Here is a 23483-nt window from a genome sequence, read left to right as displayed (position 1 = left end):
AGAAATAGTGCCTTTGTGACACAGTTTGCAAATCATGATTGTTCATCTTTTCTAGATCATGTTTCTTGAGCAGTCATAAAAACCATGATCCCTTCCCCCAGAAAAATCTATTTATGCCATACACATGAACTTAGCACTTAAGTTTAGGGCACTCAGATTTCCCCCTGGAGCCTATCCATAGATTCTAGAATAAAAATGTCTGGTCAGGTGCACGACTGATATAGCACATCAGTTGAGACAGTGCATGTCAGGCTCACAACCCTGTTAGGGTTCCTGAATTTGAGTCTCAGCTCCACTTCCAAGTCCAGCTTCCTGCAGATGTGCCTCCTGGGAGGCAACAGGTGATGGCTCAAGTAATTGGGTTCCTGCCACCCACATGGAAGACCTGCATTGAGTTCCCAGCTCCAAACCGGCCCAACCCTGACCCACACAGGCATTTTGGAGTCGGGGTGGAAAGTGGTGAATCAAAATAATACACAATAAATAAAAATGGATTGAGTTCACACTACTCTTTTCTCTCTTTAGGAAGTAAAATGAAATTTCTGCAGAAGAAATGAAATTTTGATTGACTCTCTCCATCCTAAATAGAACAGCAAGTGCCAAAAAAAAAAAAAAAATACTTTCCCAAGTGTCCGGATCCTTTGAAGTATTCTACAAAATCGTTGACCTTTAAAAGTCTAAAGAGCAAGACGCTCTTGGAGGACTGTCCTGATGCTGCTGTAGTCATCACTGGAATTGGGAATCGTCTGGAACCAATGCTCTGGAATTGTGGGGAACAGTCTGGAACCAGGGTTCTGTAGTTTGTGTTTTATTGGGTTCATTATCTGTATTTTGTGTTTAGTTTGTGAAGGAGAACAGTTTCTTGGTGTTGTATTTATAAAACAGCTGCAGATAATGAGTATAATGAAGAAACACTGAGTTCTGAGTCCTTCGGAAACATGAGAGAAGTGGAGAGCACTTAGCTATACATAATTTTCACCACTGTAATGTCATGGCAGCTTTTAACCCAGTGCATGTTTGGGCTGCATTAGGAAATCTAATTTCTGGCAAGGGGAAGCTCAGTCACTTGCAGCCCTCCTTGTTAGCACTGCTGTTGTTAACTTATAAAAGTACACATTTTGTAGCTCCTCCACGGTAGGTGGCACAGGAGTAGCTTATCCTTCATGTGTCAACATTGAACTTCGTGGAATTTTAGATAATAGGCAAATGTCCTCTCACGAGACATTGTTAAACTATTTTGGGGTGTGTGTGTGTGTACCATCTACCTTGCATTGTGGCACGTGTACATATATCATCTTATTCAAGCCTTTAATCAACTATATAAGAAAGATCATTGCATCTGTTTTGCTAATAAAGAAACTGGAATTCAAATAGGTTGAATAACTTTTCCAAAGTTGTACAACAAATGCAGAACTGAAGCCAGGTATTTTTTTTTTCTTTGAAGCCAGGAATTTAATTTTATTTATACAGATAAACTTGACTAGATGCAAATTTGAACTCTAGGGGACTACAGTTATTTAACAAGTTTTCTATTAAATATATCAGAGCAACCTGTCAGTGCTGAGGATAAGGGATTTTATTTAAATTATTGGTGCCTAGATGAGAGTTTTTTGATTCCCTGGAATTGTTGAGAAGTTTGCTTTTAATTAAACTGGACTTAGAATATGATCATCTCGAGCATATCCCACATCATGAGGTCTCCTACCATCTAAAGTAGTGGTAGGGACTGGAAAACAGGATTGTCAGTGATGGTGCAGTTTTCATTGACAAATTACAGCAAGCATTAGCTTGTTTTTTTCAACTCCTGCCGATGATTATAACTGGCATAGAAAATATTAAGATTTTCAAAACTTCAAAGTTATATTGTGACACAAAATATTGACTTGTACAGTGTAGTCATTGCAGTCCACTCATGTGTGCATAAGTGAATCACACATCACTTAACGTCAGTGCTATATGCTTCCTGTAGATACGGATCCTGGGCATAGCACTGAGCCTGTAAGAGCTTACCCCAATGGGGCGGCTAGAAATCTTACCGTTGCTCTTTTCTTTACACACCAACCATGAGTGAACAATTAGTGACTGGTTGTTTATAAGAAGGGCTTTCTGGGGCTGTTCTTGTGGCACAGCAAGTTAAGAAAGCTGGCATTCCATGTGGGTGTGCTGGTTGGAATCTCTGCTGTTTCATTTCTGATCCAGCCTCCTGTTAATGTGCACGGGGAGGCAAGTAGAGGAACTAAGTTCTTGCCCCTACAAGTCAGACGGGCGGGAGAGCAGTCTGACTTAAGCCTGGCCCAGACCTGGCTGTTGGAACCATCTAAGTCATGAACCAGTGAACAGAAGTCTCCCCACTTCCTCCTTTCCTCCCACGCTCCCTCACAAATGAGTCTCTTTGCAATGGGCTTAGGAGAGGTTTACTGTTGTGGAACCTGTTTATCCCTCTGTGAAGTGGCCCCTATTTCAAGGATGGGATATCCCTGCAATCTAAGGTTGCTTTCTATCCTTACCTGTGTTGAACTGTATTTTTGTAAAATGTTGTGAATTCTGAACATGTTTGTTAAAAACACACTGCTTAAGATTTGTATAAAATGTTTACAGATCTTTTAATGAATAAAAACATAAAAACCTCAGATTTCTTGATGAATTTTAAAGAAAATTGCTTAAAAAGTAAAGGTCTTTTACCTCAATCGATGGCTAGCACATCTGCCTAACAGGAAGTTAGAAAGATAATCTGAATTGGTGTTATGCACCCGCTTCATCGGGGGCGGTATTTGAAATGGCTGTGGGCAGACAAGGCCCGAGGTTAGCCTGCACGCAGGCTGAGTATGCAGTCCTAGCCAGTTAACCGCGGAGTGGCCTGGCCTGGCAGTCAGTGGAGAAGTTGCACCTGACGCAGCCAGAGTGGCCGTGAGGAAAACTGGTCTAAGACCTAAAGGCAGAAAAAAGCTTTGTGGGTTTTGCATACATCCTAACAACAAAATTAAAGATGGGCGTGGTATACTATTAACTCTTATTCTGGGCAGTATTAGGCTCACAGACCTAAAACTTGGCAGTTTTAGTTGGGGACTGATGCCACTTCCAGAGTTAGTGAATGAACGGTCCTCACCCAAAGCAAAGATTGTCGGGGTGCTGAGAGCTGAGGTTAGAAGGTGCGCAGGCAGGAGTGGGGCCTGGCACAAAGAGGTTTAAGGGAAGAAGGTGCAAGAGCAGCAAGTCGAGGCGGGAATGCACCAAGTCTGAAGCTGGTCCCCACCAAATGTTTTCAAGGAGTCGACTTCTCCAGCTAGCAGTATCGTAGAGGAAACTAAAAATCCCCAACTCTCTCCACCACAATACGACCACTTCGCGGGCAGAAAACCGATGACGGGCAGTAACGTTCGTCTGCTGACTGAGAAGGCGGGACTTGACGCCACTTCCGCCCACACAAGCATAGCCGTAAGTGGCAGGCGGGCGAGCGAACTGAGCATGCGCCGGAATTTGCTAACGTAAACGCGTGTAACGTCTGCAGTGCGCGCAGACGTCATTGGAACCTGCGCAGATAGAAAGCGTAGGCCAAGTTGAGCGCCCCGGCATGGCGGGCACCGGTCTGGTAGCCGGGGAGGTGGTGGTGGATGCGCTGCCGTATTTTGACCAAGGCTATGAGGCGCCCGGTGTGCGGGAAGCGGTAAGTGGGGTGGCCGGGCGCGCTCGCTGGCCGGGCCGGCAGGCGCACGTTCCCATCAACGTCCGTCTTCTCCTTGCTAGGCTGCAGCCCTGGTGGAGGAGGAAACCCGCAGATACCGACCCACCAAAAACTACCTGAGCTACCTCACGGCGCCGGACTATTCTGCCTTTGAAGTAAGTGTGGTGGCTCGAACCCGCGTGCCAGCCTCGACTTGGATGCGGTAGCTACGTAGACGTGAAATCTGCAGTCCTAGCGTTGACTGTTGCCTATCCGTCTCCTCAAAACAGCTTAGATAAGCCTTCTCCCGGGCCCTTTGGATATGCGTAGAAGGATTTTCTGGGGTTTCTCGAGCTCTTACTTTATGTAGAAATTAGAACCTTTTTCTTTTTTTTTAAGATAGTGCCCGTGCATAAATTCTCGAACCTTTTCCTCTCTTACCGTAAGCACGATCTGGTGTTTTTTAATGTCTCTATGAAATGTATGCTCCTTAGGACCACTGGAGGGCGGCCTTTTTATGCAAATGTAGCTTTTAGACAATTTGTGAATGACGGAATGGACAAGCTCCAAATATATAGCGTTTGGCTTCCTTATTCCTTATTCCTCTTTTTAAATTAAATATTTGAGATATAGGAGGAGAGGTGCTAACCTCTGGTTCTGTGTCCGGGTGCTCACAGGAGCTCAGTATGGCTCTCCCACCAGGTGGCAGGAACCCGCGTTTCTGGGGGTCTGCACTAGCTGGACGCAGGCCGTCCTAGAAACCCAACACAGGTTCTGTGATGAGGATGCAGGTGCCTCGCGCCATGTGCGACCATTAAGTCCCTGTAGCCTTTGTGTTTAGCCCAGAGGTGCACTGAGCTCCTGTCAGCAGGCAGATGGAGCTGGAGTGGAGCCCAGATTCCAGATCAGGCACTCCTGAGAACTGGGTGTGCTGGCATCCCAAGACATGTCTTAGCCGCTAGGCCACTGCCCATTAAGGTTCCTGCCTTGTTGAATTTTGTCAGGCATTTCAGTATATACACGTATTTCGTTGGTTGGTTTCAGCATTATGCACAATTGCTTAGTTTGGAAGGATCATGTTAATTGAAGACAGTAAATTCCTGTGTTAAGAGGTGGGACATATTCTTAGAAATGCATCTGTGGTCATTTTTAGCATTTCTCAACATTAGAGTGTACTCAGACTTAACTGGCCATTTGAGGTCATCAAGACACAATAAATGAGTGAATGAGATGGGGCTGCAGCGGGCTTAACAGCATTCTTCCCCCTTAGAAGTGAGAGTGTACAACGAGTGCAGTATATTAAATACGTGAGTCAGCAACTCCATTGTTTATCTGATACTGTGCATTGGAAATAGTTGTAATTGCCACATGTCCCTTTTTTTTAAAGATTTATTTTTTATTAGAAAGTGAGACCTCCAGGTCTCCCACCCAGGTGTAGGGTCCCAAGGTATTGGGCCATCCTCAACTGCTTTCCCAGGCCACAAGCAGAGAGCTGAATCGAAGCAGGGCCGCCAGGATTAGAACCAGTGCCCATATGGGATCCTGGAGTGTGCAGGGTGAGGAATTTAGCCTCTAGGCCATCGAGCTGGGTCCCCACATGTGTCCTTTTATGTAGGTGTCAGCGCAGTAGGTTTGTTTGTGGCAGTTTTTATTTTTGGTAAGGCAGTTAGAGAAGTCTTCTATCTGCTGATTCACTCTCCAAATGATCACAATAACATGGAGCTGGGCTAAGTGGAAACCAGGAGCCAGGGGCTGCTTCTGCGCCTTTCACCTGGGTGCAGGAACCCAAGCAGTTGGGCCGTCTTCCTCTCCTTTCTGGGCACATTAGCTGGGAGCTGGACGGAAGAAGCTGAGCAGCCAGGACTCCAGCTGGTGCTTGGGGGTGCTGATCTGGTTTAATCTGCCTCACCACAACATTGCCATCAAGATGGATGGTTATGTTTTAAGAAAGGGAGAGATGGCCTTGTGAAATGCTGTTTTCCCATGCTTTTTCTAAATGTTGCTACTCTGCTGGCTCCATTAAGAGTGAAATATGTTAATGCCTTCTTGTTGAACTGTTTTCTGAAGGTATCATGATGGCCTTCAATCACAGATTTTAAAAATTTTCATGCATCCAGCCTTTATATATAGGACACAGATTATTATTTTTGATAAAATTTCATTTATTTATTTGAAAGGCAGAGTTGCAGAGAGAGAGGGGAAAATTGAAAACAGAAGAGATCGTTCTTCCGTCTACTGGTTCATTCCCCAAATGGGTGCAACAGCTCAGACTGGGCCAGGCTGAAACCAGGAGCCTGGAACGCCATCCAAGTCTCCCGCGGGCATGCAGAGGCCCAAGAACTTGGGGTATCTTCTGCTGCTTTTCCAGGCCTGTTAGCCAGAAGCTAGACTGGAAGTGGAGAAGCTGGTATTCCATCCAACACTTACATTGAATACTGGCATCACAACTGGTGGATTAATTTGCTGTTCCACAATGTCTACCCCAATTATTTCTTATTAACAGCTGCTAACAGTGTGTACTGGTTTCACCAGCTCACTTAATCCACAAAATATCCGCTGTGTGTGACTGTATGTGTGTTATCCCCACAGATAGGAAAAATGCAGTTAAGAGAAGCTAGCTAGTGGACCAAGACCTTATCCATTCTTCAGTCTTTGAGATTACTCTTCCATTAATTCACCTCACAACTGTTTGTGGAGGTCTGTGCCAAGCATCATGTGCAAGGCCAGTACTGTCATGGAGCTTACATTCTATACTCCAACAATAAATAATTCAGAAAATAGCCAGTTGTTGATAATCATAAAATTGGGGACTCGCTGCCTTCCTCGTTGCCTATGACAATGCTTACTACGCAGATGTCAATCACTGAATTATGAAGCGCTTCCAGAGCAGCTGTGCTTAATGAGTGCTGATTGTATAGCCAGCAGGCCTGTGGTTGATGATTCTAGATCTTCTGCTCTCCTGCCGTGTGAGTTAGGCAAGGGTTTCTATGCTACCCTGCTCAAGGTCGCTTACAAAGTGTTTTTGTAGTTGCCTCCCACCAAAGGAGAGTTCAAGGGAAAGACATCTTTCATCCATCTTTTAGTAGAGGGAAAGGCGTCAGTTTAGTCCCTAGATGGCCACATTAGCCAGAAGTTCATCTGCGTCTTCCTTGTGGGTGGCAGGGGCTTAAATGCTTCCACCGGTTATTTGGGGCCTTGAGCAGGGAGCTAGAGTGAAAGTGGAGCAGCTGGGACTAAAATCAGTGCCCACGTGAGTTGTGTGTAATCTAACAGTAATCCCTCCCCCACAAAGAAACATACTTTTCCAGCAGAAAATGTTTCATGTAAAACTTTTAAAGCAGTTTAATGAGGTTCTGGAAGGCCATTTTTTTCTTACCCTTTAATGTAAGGGTTTGATGCTTTAAGCCCTCACAAAACTGGAATTACTTGAGATAACCAAAATACTGTGGTTAATATTTTACATAAACAGTTTTGTCTTCTAGACAGGGAAATGTGCAGAGCAGACATTAGGTACAGGACTCACTTGGCTAAATCCACACTTTGTGTATGCTGGGGTCCCATATGGGTGCCAGTTCATATCCTTGCAGCTCCACTTCCCATCCAGCTCTCTTCTTGTGGCCTGGGAAAGCAGTCAAGGACAGCCCAAAGCCTTGGGACCCTGCACCATCATGGGAGATCCAGAGGAAGCTCCTGGATCCTGGCTTGGGATCAGCTCAGGTCCGGCTATTGTGTCCACTTGGGGAGTGAAGCAGTAGGTGGAAGATCTTCCTCTGTCTCGTTTTCTCTGTAAATCATGTAAATATAAATAAATAAATAAAGGCCAGAGGGAGTGAGGGAAGAGAAAGGAAAAAAGGAAAATAAAAACAGATTAGAATTAGGTAGGCTATTTGACCACAGTGTTAGGCCTCAGGGCATATTAGCAGTTCCTTTTTCCCCTCCCCTAGTTGAAATGAACTAAGTATGAAAATAGCAGCCAGGACCAAAAAGTTTTAAGTTTAGGCTCCTACCCCTAAATTAAATTCTTTTGTGTTTGAGTCCTCTTTCTCCCCATTATCAATGCTGAGATCCATGGTTCTCAACATTTGCTTCACTTGACATCAGCGGATGGATTAAAAAATCTTAGGACGAGTTGGTGTTGTGACATAGCGAGTTAAGTGGCATCAGCATCCCATATGGGCACCAGTTTGAGACCCAGCTGCTTCACTTCCATTGCAGCTCCCTGCTTATACACCTGAGAAAGCGGCAGAAAATGGCCTAAGCGATTGGGCTCTTAATCCTTGTGGAGACCCAGGGGGAATTTCAGGCTCCTGGCTTCAGCCTGGCCCAGCCATGGCTTTTGTGACCATCTGAGAAGTGAACCATTGGATAGAAAAATCTTTTTCTTTCCTCCCTCCCTCCCTCCCTCCCTTCCTCTCTATTTCTTCATCCTCCTCCCTTTCTCAGGTTTTCCCTTTCTGTAACTGTGCCTTTGAAATAAACTTTTTAAAAACAGGATTCCTGGAGTTAGACATGTGGTCTGTAATCAGAGTGCCTGGTCCCAGTCCTAGCTCTTCTCATGACTTGAACTTCCTGAGAGACAGTAGGTGATGACACTACCACCCCAATTTCAGCCTGACGTAGCTGTTATAGGCAGTGAACCAGTAGGTGAGAAATCTGTGTCTGTCTGACTTGTCTTATTCTTATGTCTGGTCTCTGCTCCAGCCAGTTCAGTGGGAGGAACGCAGAAAACGTTGGTTTGCTTTATTGTCAATTTGAAAACTCTCAGCTGCTTATGGGGTGCTGCTGGGGTTGAGAACCATTGAGTTAGGGGGACTCCTTTGCTGTGGGGGCTTTGTTACTTATGTCTTTCTGGCCCAAGAATGGTCACCCGAGAGAATTGAGGGGTGGAAGATGATCCATTGTAGTAGGCAGTATAAAGTAGGAACACAGAATGGCCTTCATCCCACTCTTTGATGATCACTCAGTTTATCAGTAGGCTCTTGAAACTAATTCTCTGATTTTTACATTAGACTGACATAATGAGAAATGAATTTGAAAGGCTGGCTGCTCGACAACCCATTGAACTGCTCAGTATGAAACGGTAAGAGTTTTGAAATGGAAGTGAAAGGTTTGTTTGTAATATTCCATTGTTAATGTAGTGAAGAGTATTTGCTGGCCATGTGCTGGCAGTGTGCAGGACTGGGTGGTTTGAAGAGAGACTGGAGAAGGGTTTGCATACAAAGAATTATTCTAGGCTCATTTTTTCCTGCAATTGGAGGCATAGGTGTTTTACACAAATGGTAGCAAAGTTTTTTGTATCCTACTTTTCCCTTTCTAATATGTTAGTGATATCTTAATATTAAGTATTCTTCAGTAATAAAACCCAATAGCTAATATAACAACTCTTTTAATGAATATTTTTTAGTTTATCTAACTAGCTTGCAATGAAGTAAAGCAGTTTTTTGTTATAAGTTGCTTGTTTCTTAAGGTAAATTGGATTCTTATTATCGGGTTTGTATGTTAACTTCAGCCTCTTAGAGTTTTCATAGTGTGCCTACACCTGTGGCACATTTTGTTGGGAGGAGGGATAAAGGCTTGGTAGGATTTGTGGCTTTGTGTTACTGTGTTATTTAATTTCAGATATGAGCTTCCAGCCCCATCCTCGGGTCAGAAAAATGACATTACTGCGTGGCAAGACTGTGTAAACAATTCTATGGCCCAGTTAGAGCACCAAGCAGTTCGGATTGAGAACCTGGAACTAATGTCACAGCATGGATGTAATGCCTGGAAAGTGTATAATGAGTGAGAACCTTGCTTGCTATTTTCCATTTTTCCCGGGGGAGCTCCCATCTGCTAAGTTAATTCTCCAAATGGCCACAACATCTGGTGCTGGGCAAGGCTGAAGCCCCAAGCCAGGAACCCAGTCCAGGTCTCCCACATGGATGGCTGGGACCCAAGTGGTTGAGCCATCACCTGCTGCCTCCTACAGTAGGCATTTATGAGAAGCCAGGATTCAAACCCAGGCACACTCTCACAGGATCTGGTTGTTCCAAGAGGGTGTTTACCACTATGCCAAACATCTGCCGCCTTTTATTAAAAAACCCATCAGATCCAAAGCTTTAGTGTTATTTAAAAAGGGACAGCAAGTACGAAGGTAAGTAGTATAAAAATAATCTAACTAGACTTTAACTTGGATCATGTATGAGTACTAAGGTGACATGTAGACCTAACGTGTTTATTGTGTGGTGATAGATAAGAAAATGAATGTGAGGTCTGATTTACAAATCGGCATTTGGTAGAATGGAGTCTTGAATAGAGATGTAGTGCAGTGCATCGTCACTGCTCATGGACTCTGGTCTGTAAAGGCCTTCTGGACACTGAATTAGCCTCTAATACACACACATAAGTCTCCTAAAATCCCACTCGTTCTTGTTATTTTCTTTATATTCAAGAAAACAAAGTTCTGATATGAAAATAACTAGCTAACAATGCAGTGGACCAAATCTACAGATTGAAAAGCTAAGTTACAAACAACTAGGTTTCCTTTGTGAATATAAGTATATTGAAAGGTAAGGAAGGAGATATGGGATCAGGGTGATGAAGAGCTTCAAGATACAGATAATCAGAAAGCTGCATGTATTCCACCAAGTGGGGAAATGTGACTGTTTTGTCCTAAAGAAGCTTTATTTACATGAGAAGAAGTAACACAGTAGACCTATTTTTGGCAATATAGGGGCCGAGCTCCTTTGAGTTCTGTGGTCAGTAACTATAGCAGCCCCAAGTAGGGATATTACGAAGAGGGTTCAAGGCTGGTGTTGGGCTGCATCAGATTAAGCTGCCACATGGAATGCTAGCATGTCAAACTAGAATGTCAATTCTGATCCCAGCTACTCTGCTTCCTATCCCGACATTCTGCTAATGCGCCTGGGAATGCAGTAGAAGATGGCCCAAATCCTAGGGCTCCTGCCACCCATGTGGAAGAGCAGGCTAGGTCTCCTGGCTTCAGCTTGGCCCAGACCTGGCTGTTGTGCAGTCATTTGGGGGATGAATCAGTGGATGGAAGATCACTCTACTCTGTGTGTCTCTTCAGCTCTACCTTTCAAATGAAAGTTGGAAAAAAGAAGGAAATAAAGAAAAAAATTTTAAATACTCATTAGGTATAAATGGTGAGTTTAAGAAATGATAACTCAGCATCAATAAACAGGCAGGCACAAGAGTGAAAAACCTGAAACAATCCAACTGTAACACCTGTGTTACTTTAGTCACATTATGAAATCTCTTTTAACCTGTATCATGTGTAAGTTTTATAATAAATCATACCTAACTCAAAGAATTTCTGTGGAAATTAGCTAATTAATACTGAACATTTTTAGTAGGAAAGCTTGACTTTCTGCGAACTATATAGGGTATCTTTTTTTTTTAAAAGATATGTTTTATTTGAAAGAGCTAGAGAGAGGGTGAAATGGGGTTCTTGCATCCTTTTGCTTACTCCCAAATGACTGGTGGCTGGGCTGGGCAGGCTAAAGCCAGGGGCCAGAAACTCCGTGCAGGTCTCCCACATGGATGGCAGGGACCCAGGCCCTCAGGTAACCTGCTGCTTTCCAGGCAGATTAGCCAGGAGCTTGAGCAGAACTGGAGCAGCTGGGACTGGCACTGGCACTCTTGGGATGTCAGTGGCTCAGGTTAGCCCACAGTGCCAGCCTCAGTAGTTTACTTTCTAGTGGTGTTATAAGGTGTCAATGTACCTTAGATTGATTTTCCTTTTCTTTCTGTAGAAATCTAGTTCATATGATTGAACATGCACAGAAAGAGCTTCAGAAGTTAAGGTAAGTTGGTTTCCATATTGTTTAAGTTTAGGTGAACCCTCAATGAATAATGAGAAGAAAAAGAAATTCATGAGATTCTAATCCCCTGTAGGTAAATAGTTGGTCTCTTCAGCATCTTGTGCTGAGTTTGCCTTGTGTGAATGAGCAGAGGAGAATGGGCTTCAGGTCTAAGACCATCGCTATCAGCTTGAAGGTCTGAGACATAGAAGATGGAGGTGGGAAAAGTTGCTGAGAAACATGCATATCCTGGCTTATATTAATGTAAAGAGCATTCAGGAAAGAGGAGGGCAGCTGCTCACCCCCTTAGTCCATTTTCTGTTGCTGTTCACAGCACTGGACTGGATAAGGTTCAAAGAAAAGAAATGGATTTTGGCTCACAGCTCTAGATGTCCAAGGCCAAGGGGGTGTATCTGGTTTTGGCCTTGTTGCTAGCAGAGGTGACAGGTGGTACAGAGAATGGCATTGTGAGAGGCGATGCCCGGGTGTGTATTCCAGTCTGTGGAAAGCCACCATTGTTCGTTGTGGGGTTCTCCCCTGACACCTGGAGTCCCAATCACCTCCCAAAGTCCCCAGCTATAAACACAATTGGGTTAAGTTCCCACCCTCTTAGTACCTCGCAGTGGGGCCATTTTTACACCATAGCACTTACTGAAAATGCAACAGCATTTACTCAGGAGAAGGAATTTCTGATTTTCATTTTGTATGTACTTGCTTATGTATATTTTTTGTGTGTTTTATGAAATTTGTGGTTGGAAACTGGTATTTGTCACTAACATTTGTAACATATGTTCTCAAAACTAAAAATATTCTCTTGTACTATAATTTTTCCTGTAGACCTTAGTGTTTGGTTAGAATGTAGTTTTGTTGCATATATAATTTTTTTGCAGGAAACACATTCAGGACTTAAACTGGCAGCGAAAGAACATGCAACTCACAGCTGGGTCCAAATTAAGAGAAATGGAGTCCAAGTAAGTAATTCCGTCGTCTTGTAAAATAGCCCATTCTAAAATGAAGATTCTGTTATTTGCGTCCAGTGAGATGGCATGGATGTCAGAAATGCAGTTTTCCTGAGTCTTGTCTTCTCTCTCTCCTCCCGAGAAGTGAACTCAGCGGGCACTGAGAGCTACCAGAATCGAACCGCTGGCTGGTCCTCGTCTCAGAGCACCATGCTTTGGGCCCAGGAGTTAGAATAGAATTCTATCTGCATTCTCCTTTGAAGAAGAAAAATATTTATGTTTAAAATTTTACGGGAAGGGAAATTCTGTGCCTTAGCCCCTCCCCCCTTTGTTTTTGCATTTGTAGAGACTTCAAAACATAATCATGAATTTTTGTCATTTTTCTCTCTGCTTTATTATTTCCCTGCCCTTCTTCCCTTTATCTCCTTGTTCCTCACTTCACTTCATGCCCACATAACCATGCCATCAGCCTATTAGAGAAACTTGTGTGTATTGCTTTTCATTCCCCTGAAGACTTACTGGATGGAAAGGGGGGACTTCTCAGTACTAGATTGGTTTTATCAGTTCAAGAATATTCTCCTTGTTTCTCTATTCCTTTGCCTTGTTTTTTCTTATTTATCTCTTCCTCCAGTCTCTTCTTACTAATTCTGCTTCTGATTTATCCCTGTTTTTAAATTAAACATTTTGTTTTGAGATCATTGTAGATTTCACATGTAGTTGTAAGAAGTAATACAGGGGCCAGCATTGTGGTGCAGCAAGTTAACCTGCCATTTGTGACACCAACATCCCATATTGGAGTGCCCCTTCAAGTCCTGGCTGCTCTGCTTTCCATCCAGCTTCCTGCTGATGCACCTGGGAAAGCAGAGGAAGACGAGCCCCTGCCATCCATGTGGAGACCAGGATGGAGCTCCTGCCTCCTGGCCCAGACCTGGCTGTGGTGACAGTTTGGGAGTGAATCCTTTCAAATAAATAAACATACTTTCCCATGGTTGTGCCTCAGTTCTTAAAAGTGGAATGGTGTGTGGCCCTGAGTTAAACTGTACATACATTTAAAAATATTATTTTATGAATGGGGCTGGCACTGTGACAGAGCTGCCATGTGCAACACCAGCATCCCTGTAGTCACCAGTTTGAGTCCTGGTTGCTCCATTCCAGTTTGGCTCTCTGCTAATGTTTCCTGCTAGGTGGTGAAAGATGGCCCAAGTGCTGAACTCTCACGTCCACATTGGAGACTTGGATGCAGCTCCTGGCTCGTGACTTCAAGCTGACCCAGCCCTGGCTATTATGGTTATTTAAGCAGTGAACCAGCAGATAGAAGATACCTCCTTTGCCCCACTCTGTTCTGGTTTTCAAGTAAATCTGCTGGTTCACTCCCCAGATGGCTGCAACAGCTATGGCTGTGCCAAGCTGAAGCCAGGAACAAGGAACTCTATCCGGATCTCCCACATGGGTGCAGGGGCCCAGACACTTTGGCCACCTGCTGCTGCTGTCTCAGGTGCATTAGTTGAAAGCTGGATGAGAAGCAAAGCTGCCAAGGCTCAAACCTGTGCTCTGATGCAGGATGCTGATATGGAAAGCAGTCACTTAAAGACTATACCACATAGCCAGCCTTTGTATATACATTTAAAGTGAGATTTTCAGTGCTGTGCTGTATCGGGGTGTCAGTTCAGGACACAGCTTTGGCTCTTGACCCCAGCTTCCTGTTAAGGCAGAGCCTGGGAACAACAGTGAGGACTCAGTTCCTGCCACCCACTGGCAGGCCTGGATTGAGTTCCCAACTTCTTATTTGGGAAATAAACCAGTGGACGGTAGCTCTACATGTATCTGTCCTTCTCTCTCTCACTCTAGCTCTTTATCTGCCTTTCAAATTAAAAAGAAAAAATTGTAGGAATTTTCCAAGAGAGATTTTACATTGAGTGATTTTTCCTTTTTTCCCTCCCCTTCTTTTTAAGTTGGGTATCCCTGGTCAGTAAGAATTATGAAATTGAACGGACTATTGTGCAACTAGAAAATGAAATCTATCAAATTAAGCAACAACATGGAGAGGCAAACAAAGAAAACATCCGGCAAGACTTCTGAAAAGACTGATTTGGTGGGTAGAAAGGGAAAAAGCTGGGCTTTCATACAATGTCAGGCTTCAAGAACAACTACTTGTCACAGAAACTATTCATGATGATTAAAAATTTCAGAAACCGTGAGCTGCATGAACTGTGGTTTGTATTTCTGAGCAAAATAAAGATCTTTCAACATGGTTGTATTTTTATAGCTACAACACTTTTTATGACTTTAAAGAAGTATGTCTATAGAATAATACTGTTACATATAATTATATGAGCCACTTACACCACATTTTACATCGAAGGACCTTTACATAAAGCTTTCACCATGTATAAAAAAACTTTATTTATGCTCTTGTCTAGTAAAAACAGGTAGTTAAATGCATTCTTAATCATCAAACAAGACTCCAGCAATACAACAAATCATCATGTTACAGCAAGCCTAATAGGATTGTGTGAGGCAGCTACATTTCCATAAGGGAAAAGTCATGGAAGCCTCACAAACCTGAGTGGGCAGGTGTCATTCCCATTTACAAATATGTAACAAATAATAGCTTCATGATTTGCTAAAGTGTTAGCATTATTGTCAGCTAGGTTTGGAATCCAGTAGTGCAGCTCCAGAGTTTGTGTCTTTGCTCCTTCATTTACAAGGAGTTAGAGTTGAAAAGATTGTGGGCCAATTCAGAAAATATACTTGCAATATATTAGTGTTAATATATGAAAGGACTTAAAATTGCTGAGATGACTATACCTCCAGAAAAAAAAGATTAACACTGAAAATACAAAATGAGTCTAGAATTTTTTTTGACTTACAATAACGCTTTTGAAGGATGTGGTTTATATAAAGTTTCTTAACAGTATGTATGCCTGAACACCATCTCTGATTTTTTTTGGATGTTTGTTTGAAAGGCTGAGAGAGAGCTACCATCCACTGGTTGGTTCACTCAATACCCGCAAAAACCAGTCAGGCAGGCTGAAGCCAGGAACTGGAACCCAGTCTAGGTCTCCCATGTGGGTGGAAGGAACATGAGTACTTGAGTCTGCTTTCTGCCAGGATGCTTATCAGGAATTTGCATGTGTCATGGAGGAGCATTATCAAGTGGAACCCGTGCCCATCAGCTGTTCTTATCTGGTGTAATAATTTGGTTCACTGGATATTTTGTTGAGCTACCCTTTATAAAATAGTGAGTTAGTGTTTGGTGCAGTAGTTAAGATATGCCTGCAATTCCTGCACCTCCACTGAGGACTGCCTGAGTTGATTCCCAGCTGCACTCCATTCCAGCTTCCCGTTCACACCTTGGGAAGCAGTAGTGGTCTGATCCCTGCTACCCATTATATGGGAGATTGGCCCGAGTTCCAGGCTCCTGGAGCAGTGTCCATCTTACTATGGAGTGACTGTGCGAAGCTTGTGTACCTCCTTAGCCCAGGTAAGTTTGGCGTGCAATGCCTTCACAGCAGTTAGATCTGTAAATGACAAATCACTGAATAAGGCTGTTTCTTTAGATTGTGTGAAATCTTGTCCTATTGATTGAGATTCTTTTCTTGTTCATAATAATTAACATGGAGTTTGAGGATGAACCCAACAAGGCTTGAGAGAAATACCCAGCTGACCCTGAGTTGCAGCAAGTAACCAGCCTGACCCTGGTCCTCTTCAGTGTGGAAGCTGAAAGATGGTGGATTCTGGCAAAATCCCTGGGCCAGATTTTCTCACAGCATAAATCATTCTTGCATAAGATCTTCAAGATAAAGCATCCAGGATTTATTGAAAGTTTGTAGGGGTTCAGCATGGTGAGACTGTCACTATGTGACATCCTTGAGAGCCTACCTTTTGTGTTGAAGACGAGGATTGTGTTAACCTGTGCAGACTGAAGATTTTGGTGCATCACACTGTCCCTCTCTTTTTCTATTACCAAACAGAAATCAGAAAAGTCTTCCTGAGAATCTGACTAGCCCAGAGAAGACCCAAAGATACTGAGATTGAAGATTTCCTAGAAAATAACCCAGCCAGAAGGCCAGCATTGTGGCATAGCAAGTTAAGCCATTGACTGCAATGCTGGCATCCCTTATTAGTATCCATTTGAGTGCTAGCTTTTCCACTTCTGGTCCATGTGCCTAAGAAAGCATTGGGGGATGGTACTAGGGCCTTTAGGCCTCTGCACTCATGTGGGGACCTCCAGTTGGAGTTCCAAGCTGTTGGCTTCAGTCTGACTCCAGCTCCACCTGTTGTGTTCATTTGAACAGTAAATCAGCTGTTGGAAGAGCGCTCTCTCTCCCCCAACTCCCTCTCTCCATCTTTATAACTCTGACTTTCAAATAAAATCTTTTAAAAGTTGGGGAGGGGGGTGTGGGTATAAAAAGTTAAGCTGCCATTTGCAACACCAGCATCCCATTTGGGTACTCATTCCAGTCCCAGCTGTTCCACTTCCAACCCAGCTCCCTGCTAATGCACCTGGGAAAGAAGTGGAAGATGGCCAGAGTACTTGTGGCCCTGCCACACACATGGGAGACCTGGAAGAAGCTCTAGGCTCTTAGGGCCTGCCAAGCCTTGGCTGTTAGTATGTGAGAGAGTGAACCAGCAGATGGAAGAGGCTCACTCTGGTTCTCTCCATTTTTGTGTCTCCCTCTCCATACTTTCTCAAATAATCTTAAAAAAAAGTCTCCACCAGGTCACTAACAGCAATGAGCCTCAACAAAACTCCTTAACGCACACTTTCTAATCTGTCTTTGTAGTCCCCTCCTCTTTTAAAATAGATACATAAGGTCAGGTGGTTAGCCCTGTGGTGTAAGAGGCCTACATACCAAATCGGAGATCTGTGTGCAGCTCTGGCTTCTGACGCCTTGGAGGCAGCGGTCAGGGCTAGGAACTGGGTTCCTGCCACCCATGTGGAAGTCCTGACTGAGTTCTCAGCCACAGCCTTTGCTGACATCTGGGGAGTGTAAATCAAAAGATGGAGGACTCCCCCACTCTGTTTTGTTCTTCCCTCCCTCTCAGTTAATCTAATATGAACAGACAATTGGAGATTACCAGATGGAAAACTAAGGCAAGTCTTCATTGTGAAAGACAAGGAACAAACTGGAAGAACCATGGAGAAAACAGACGGCCCAAAAAGAAAATTTTTTTTCCTGTAGGAAATGTATCCTCAGAGAAGTAGGCTACTGTTGCCATAAAATAAAATATAGATGTTATTAAGAAGTTGGAGACCAAAGCACTCTTAGAAATTAAGGAACATGGTAGAAATTGAAATTTAATATGAGTTGGAGTTAACATTAATAAACTCTCCTGGAAAGAGAGACCAACAACACAAACATGGAGAACAGAGAGCAGGTGTGAAAATAAGAGGACTAGTCCAGAAAGTAAATACCCACATTGCTTGAAATTGAGAAGGAAACCAACAAAATAATTCAGAATTTTCCAGAAATGAAGGTTATGGGTTTCCAGATGAAACTAAACCATCTGTGAAGGACATTATTTGTGAAATTTCAGAGTACTGATCACAAAAAGGATGTGCAAGTTTGCAGGTGGATATTTTGGGGGAGGGGGAAGAAGAATGGGGCAGGTGCTGCTGTTAGAGGTGAAAGGTCAGGAATCAAAACATCGCAAGCCAAATTACAGGACTAGAATAAAGCCATCTTCAATCAATCATGTGAGGTATTGAAACCACTGACTTTGTATTTCTTTTTAAGGCTTATTTGTTTGAAAGGCAGAGCAATACAGATAGAAGTTTTCCAATCACAATGGCTGCAACAACCAGGGTTGGGCCAGGCCAAAACAAAAGCCTGGAACTCCATCCAGGTCTCCCAAATGGATACAAGGGGTCCAAACGCCAAGACCATCTTCTGCTTTCCTAGGCACAGGAGCAGAGAGCTGGAACAGAGGTAGAGCATCCAGGACACAAACTGATGTGCCCATTTGGGATGGAAGCATTAAAAAAAAAAAAGGTGGTTTAACTCTGTCACGATCCCACTACCACCACCAAGTACAACTGCTTAAGGAGCTGCTGCAAGACGTGCTCTTCTGACCCATAAAGAGGAAGAAGTACAGGGAGTCATCCAAGGAGATTAGTGAGAAGGGTTCTCAGGATGGTATCTACACTGCATACAAGAGAAGTGAGTCAAACTAGAACAGTGTGATTGCTTGGCCCTGTCTCCCAAGGATGGCCACCATTACTGGATCATCTTGTGATATGAGAAGTGTTGCCAGGGTGAGGATGGTCCGCATTCTCATCTGTGCTTGACTGTATCTAACCGTGCCCTAATGAAACTCCTGCAGTCCCCTCCCTGGCCTATAGGATGTGCTCCCTGTGCTCTGTTGTCCAGGGAGAGCAGAAGTGGAAAATTCAAGGAGTTCAAGGGAGTTCTTTCCTGACCACACTCCTGCCGATGTACAGTGCTGACCTGCAGCGGGCCTGCTCAGATGCCCCAGCAACGGTAAGCCCTTTACTTTGCAGGATGCATACAAGGGCATTTTTCTGAATCCCCCAGGGTAGGGGCAGGAACTGCCAGGGAGACTGAAGCCAGACTGCAACCTAATGTTTGGATTGTTTTATCCCAAGACCTTCATCCACCCATGAGAATAGTGTCTATTTTGCTGGACTGTGCGCACGTCACAGTCATTTATGTGTAAGTAGTTATGGGAAGCTAACTAATGGCTTCCAAGAATCAGCGAGAAGGAGAGCGTGAGAGATCTGTCTTCTGCTTGAAGTTCTGAGCTCCTGGCTATGGCCCAGTCCAACTCTCTCTTTCTCTCTCTCTCTTTCACTCTCTCTCATTCTACCTTTCAGAAAAATAAACACAAATTTTTAAAATCACCTATTAGTGGTGTTTAAACACAAAAAGTGCATGGAAAATGAAATTAACAGGGAATGTATTTTCCATGAGCTTTTGAAGCCCCCTTGTATTTCTGCGTATTAGAACTTCATTTGACAGAAAGCAGATTAAAACTACCTTGAGCAAGAAATGGGCATCTACTGGTCCCGTTAACTGGCAAAGATGTAGCCGCACTGTAGGATCAGCAAAATCCAGGGATTCTGTGTTAGTCTTTCTGATTTTGTGTCTTTACTTCTGGTTTGATTGTCTCCCCCTGCTGGCGGGTTTCCATTAACGGGAGGGATCAGGTTGAGCCTGTTCATCCCAGCCCAGCCTCTCAGCCATAGACAGAAGCCAGCATACAATTGTCTGTAACTCCAGTGAAAGATTTCAGTGGCCTTGGCTTGCATTCCATGCTTAATTCTTGCATGCAGAAGTACTACCAGGGGTCTGACCAGGTTTAGATTATGTGCTTGGACCATGTACCTATGGTCGTGGAGGCAGACCACTATTCCACTATTGTTGGCAGTTGACTGGGTTGGAGTTCTATCTCCTCAGTAATGTGGGGATTATGACTTTTCTTTTTTCTTTTTTTTTTTTTTTAAGATTTTATGGGAAAGGCAGATTTATAGAGAGAAGAAGAGACAGAGAGAAAGATTTTTCCATCCATTAGTTCACTCCACAAATGGCCACAACAACCAAACCCAAGCTGATTTGAAGCTGGGAGCTTCTTCTGGGTCTCCCGCACAGGTGCAGGGTTCCTAGGTCTTGAGCCATCCTACACTTCTTTCCCAGGCCATAAGCATGGTGCTGGTCAGAAAGTGAAGCATCCAGAATGCAAACTGGTACCTATATGGGATCCCAGCGTGCTTGAACAGGGAGGATTTAGCCAATTGAGCCACTTTGTCCCTAAATTAAGATAACTCCCTCAGGGCTCGGCGGAATAGCCTAGTGACTAAATCCTCACCTTGCTTGTGTTGGGATCCTATATGGTTACCATTTTGTGTCCCGGCTGCTCCACTTCCCATCCAAATCTCTGCTTGTGACCTAAGAAAGCACTAGAGGATAGCCAAAAGCTTGGCGCCCTGCACCCACATGGGAGACCTGGAAGAAGCTCCTTGGTTTCGGATCAGCTCAGTTCCCACCAGAGCCATTGCAGCGACTTGATGAGTGAACCAATGGACAGAAGATCTCCCTCTCTGTCTCTTCTCTCTGTTTGTTCTGACTTTCCAATAAAAATTTTAAAATCTTTTTTTAAAAAAGATACATTCATTTCTATTGGAAAAGCAGATTTACAGACAGAGGGAGAGACAGAAAGATCTTCAATCCACTAGTTCACTCCTCAAATGACCAAAACATTGGAGCAGGTGCATGGACCCAAGACTTGTGCCATCCTCCACTGTTTTCTGAGGCCACAAGCAGGGAACTGGATGGGAAGTGGAACAACCAAGACTAGAACTGGCACCCATTTAGGACGCCAGAACCTGTGGGTGTGGGTTTAGTCAATTGAGCCAGCCCTGTGGTCTTTTTTTTTTTTTTTTTTTCTCCTTACATTGATTTGTTTCCATTTACTTGAAAGGAAGAGAGCAGGGCTGGTGTTGTGGCATAGCAAGTAAAGCAACTGCCTATACCAAGATTCCATATGGGTACTAGTTCATGTCTTGGCTGCTCCACTTCCAATCTGGGTCCCTGCTAACACACTTGGGAAAGTAGCAGAGGATGGTCCAAGTGCCTGGGCCTCTGCTCCCATGTGGGAGACTGAGAACAAGCTCTGAGCTCCTGGATTTGGGCTGGCACAGCCCAGCCCTTGTGATGATTTGGTGAGTAACCCAGCAAATACAAGGTTCTCTCTTTCTAACTCTGCCTTTCAACTAAATAAAAATAAATCTTAAGAAAAAAAAGGAAGGAAGGAAGACATAGATAAAAAAGACAGATACAGAGAAATCTTCAAGAACGATTCCATTTCCCCAATACTCAAAATACTGAGGGTTGAATCAGGCCAAAGTCAGGAGCCTAGGTCTCCCACATGCGTTTTCAGGGACACAGGATCTACTGCCTCTCAAGATGTGAATGCCTAAATACTTGACTGCCACACCGTGCACTTATCCTAAGGGTTCCTTTGATTCTGCTGTGCTTGCTTCTGCCATATGAGCTGGCCTGGGGACTCACGCACATGCTTGGATCCCAGGCCAACGTGCTGATGTGGCATGCAGTAGACCAGGTCTGGGAACTGTACATACGATTGTATGGTTACCCGGCAGGTAGGCAGGGTTCCAGGCCAACAAGCCACCCCACTAAAAGACCAGAACTGGGGAACCAACACACTCATGCTTTTGGGCGCAGCAGCTGTAGATTGATCAGCGAAGGTGATATGGGGATATGTGGGAGGGGAACCACTGAGAGGGTACATTACAGGTGAGGAATGACTTCTGGGGGACTTCCACTATCCAGGACACTGCACTTGCAGGTAAGTGAGGGAGCTAAGACCAGATAGTTTGGAGGAGGGAAACTGGAGGACCTTTCTAGGTCAGACCAGTGCACCCACCCATATCAGAGACTTCAGCTGGGTTAGGTAGCATCAACACTGACAACTACCACACACCAGCACACAGGAAGGTTAGAGCTGGGGGATCTGCCTGGTAGCACTAGTCCGGTTTCAGCTAGTGAATGTTAGGGGAAAGGGTGGGTCATCTTAGGCTGGGCCATGGCACTAACCAGCACATGAAAGAACTGGGTCTAAGGTGCAGATCAGTGGGGGCTATGTGGGCTCACCCCAGTGAGACAACATACCTGTTGGCTTGCTCAAGAGCTGGGAGTGGTGATGGACCAAACTAGGCATGACCATGGGACTCACCAACACTCAGGGGTTGGCTGCAGCACCCACAGGTACACCCAAGAGTTAGGTATGTAGTGGGCTGGGCCACAACATCCATGTGCACACACAAAGGCTGAGACTGGGGATAGATTGTGCCAAATAGGGGCCTAACACCTGCTGGCACATGAGAGATCTGAGTCTAGAAGTAGGCCTGGCGGGGGAACTTGGGGAACTCCCCTTGTGGGCGGTAGCTCCCCCTGGTGACCATGAGAGTCAGAGCTAGCTGTGGGCCAGACCAACAGGTCAGCAGGTGTGTGGGCTGGTTTGGGATGTGGACTGGGCAAAGCTGGGCCAAACTGTAGCACACTGGCATGTGCAGCAGCCAGGATGGGGTGTGGGCCATGCTAGGCTATGCTATCACACCCGCCAGCTTATGTGAGAGCCAGGGATGAAGGCAGAATAGGCAGGCCTAGGCTTCAGTATCCACCAGCGAGAGTTGGGACTAGGGGTGGGCTGGGCCAGGCCAGGCTGCAGCATTCGATGACAAGGGCCAAGGCAGGAGTAGGCCATGCCAGTCTTTGTCGGAGTAACTACACACAAGCACGAGCTCTGTGGCTGGGAGCAAACCTGGTAGGGAAGGTAAACTTATGGCTCTGCTGGCCTGCAGTTCCCACTGGTGAGCTCAAGGGCCAGGTTTGGGGACTGACTGGACTGAACATGGTTACAAAATCCCTCAGCATGTTGTGTGGGCTGGGTCTGAGGGTGTGCAAGACTGGGTTAGGCTCCAGAATCCACTGGTACTCATAAGAGCCAGACGGGGTATTGGATGGACTAGGCTAGGTCATAGCACCAGCTGATCCACATGAGAGCTGGGTCTGGGGTGGGCCAGATATGACTTGGCTGTAGCACCCAAAACTAAGAGCCAGAATGGGTGTGGGCTGGTCTGGCAAGGTCACAGGGCCCAACAGTAAATATCAGGACCAGAGGTGGGCCAAGTCAGGATGAGCCAAGCACCACCCCCAGCATGAGCTGGGACTTGGAGCCGACCAGGCAGAGCCAGGCTGCAGTACCCGCTGGTGAATTCCAAGATGAAACAGACCATGACAGACTGAGCTGCAGCACCTACCAGCACACGCAACAACCCAGGCTGGGAGTGAACATGTTGAGAGGGTTGCAGGAGGTCTCCTGAGGGGCCACTGTTCCCACTGGTGAGCGTGAGAGCTGGAACTGGGAATGGTCCTGACTGGACAAGGCTGCAACAATTATTAGCTTGCATTCAAGCTGGGTTTGGTGGGGAATGGACTAGGTCAGGCCAATGCATCCCTTGACACTTGCAAAAGCCAGGTAAGTGCTGACTGTGGGTTTTGCCACAACATTCACTGG

The 23483-nt window shown here is 44.8% G+C and overlaps 2 protein-coding genes across 6 annotated transcripts in view; both read left to right on the top strand.

Moving 5' to 3' along the window:
* The window catches only part of DENND2C (DENN domain containing 2C), a 64465-nt gene extending 61835 nt beyond the window's left edge, over positions 1-2630 (top strand). For all 3 annotated transcript variants that reach the window (XM_040998605.1, XM_040998607.1, XM_040998604.1), the window contains exon 19: positions 526-2630. In XM_040998605.1, the coding sequence (XP_040854539.1) occupies positions 526-557 (32 nt within the window). In that variant the 3' untranslated portion in view covers positions 558-2630. The remainder of the gene's footprint in view (positions 1-525) is intronic.
* An 881-nt stretch (positions 2631-3511) lies between these two features.
* Positions 3512-14679, top strand: BCAS2 (BCAS2 pre-mRNA processing factor). 3 transcript variants are annotated; one of them, XM_040998725.1, is made up of 7 exons: positions 3512-3664; positions 3745-3837; positions 8671-8741; positions 9281-9442; positions 11416-11466; positions 12354-12434; positions 14375-14679. In XM_040998725.1, exons 1-7 carry the CDS (start codon positions 3572-3574, stop codon positions 14499-14501), a joined length of 678 nt encoding a protein of 225 aa, XP_040854659.1. In that variant the 5' UTR covers positions 3512-3571; the 3' UTR covers positions 14502-14679. The 3 variants fall into 3 exon arrangements, with proteins under 3 accessions (XP_040854659.1, XP_040854658.1, XP_040854660.1); XM_040998724.1 differs by lacking the exon at positions 14375-14679 and adding an exon at positions 13259-13406; XM_040998726.1 differs by lacking the exon at positions 11416-11466.
* Positions 14680-23483: the final 8804 nt, after the last annotated feature.

Source organism: Ochotona curzoniae, unplaced genomic scaffold, assembly GCF_017591425.1.
Source record: "Ochotona curzoniae isolate NIBS_2020 unplaced genomic scaffold, NIBS_Ocur_1.0 scaffold_1037, whole genome shotgun sequence".
NCBI classification, from domain to species: domain Eukaryota; kingdom Metazoa; phylum Chordata; class Mammalia; order Lagomorpha; family Ochotonidae; genus Ochotona; species Ochotona curzoniae.
The sequence above is the reverse complement of the archived record's forward strand: the minus strand, read 5'-3'. Positions and strand labels throughout refer to the sequence as shown.

What these genes read in the sequence shown, in the direction of transcription:
- BCAS2 (XM_040998724.1), top strand. Translation starts at nt 3,572, where the DNA reads ATGGCGGGCACCGGTCTGGTAGCCGGGGAGGTGGTGGTGGATGCGCTG. An exon ending in CGGACTATTCTGCCTTTGAA is followed by an intron (nt 3,838 to 8,670) that starts GTAAGTGTGGTG and finishes TTTTTACATTAG; the next exon opens with ACTGACATAATGAGAAATGA. An exon ending in GCCTGGAAAGTGTATAATGA is followed by an intron (nt 9,443 to 11,415) that starts GTGAGAACCTTG and finishes TTCTTTCTGTAG; the next exon opens with AAATCTAGTTCATATGATTG.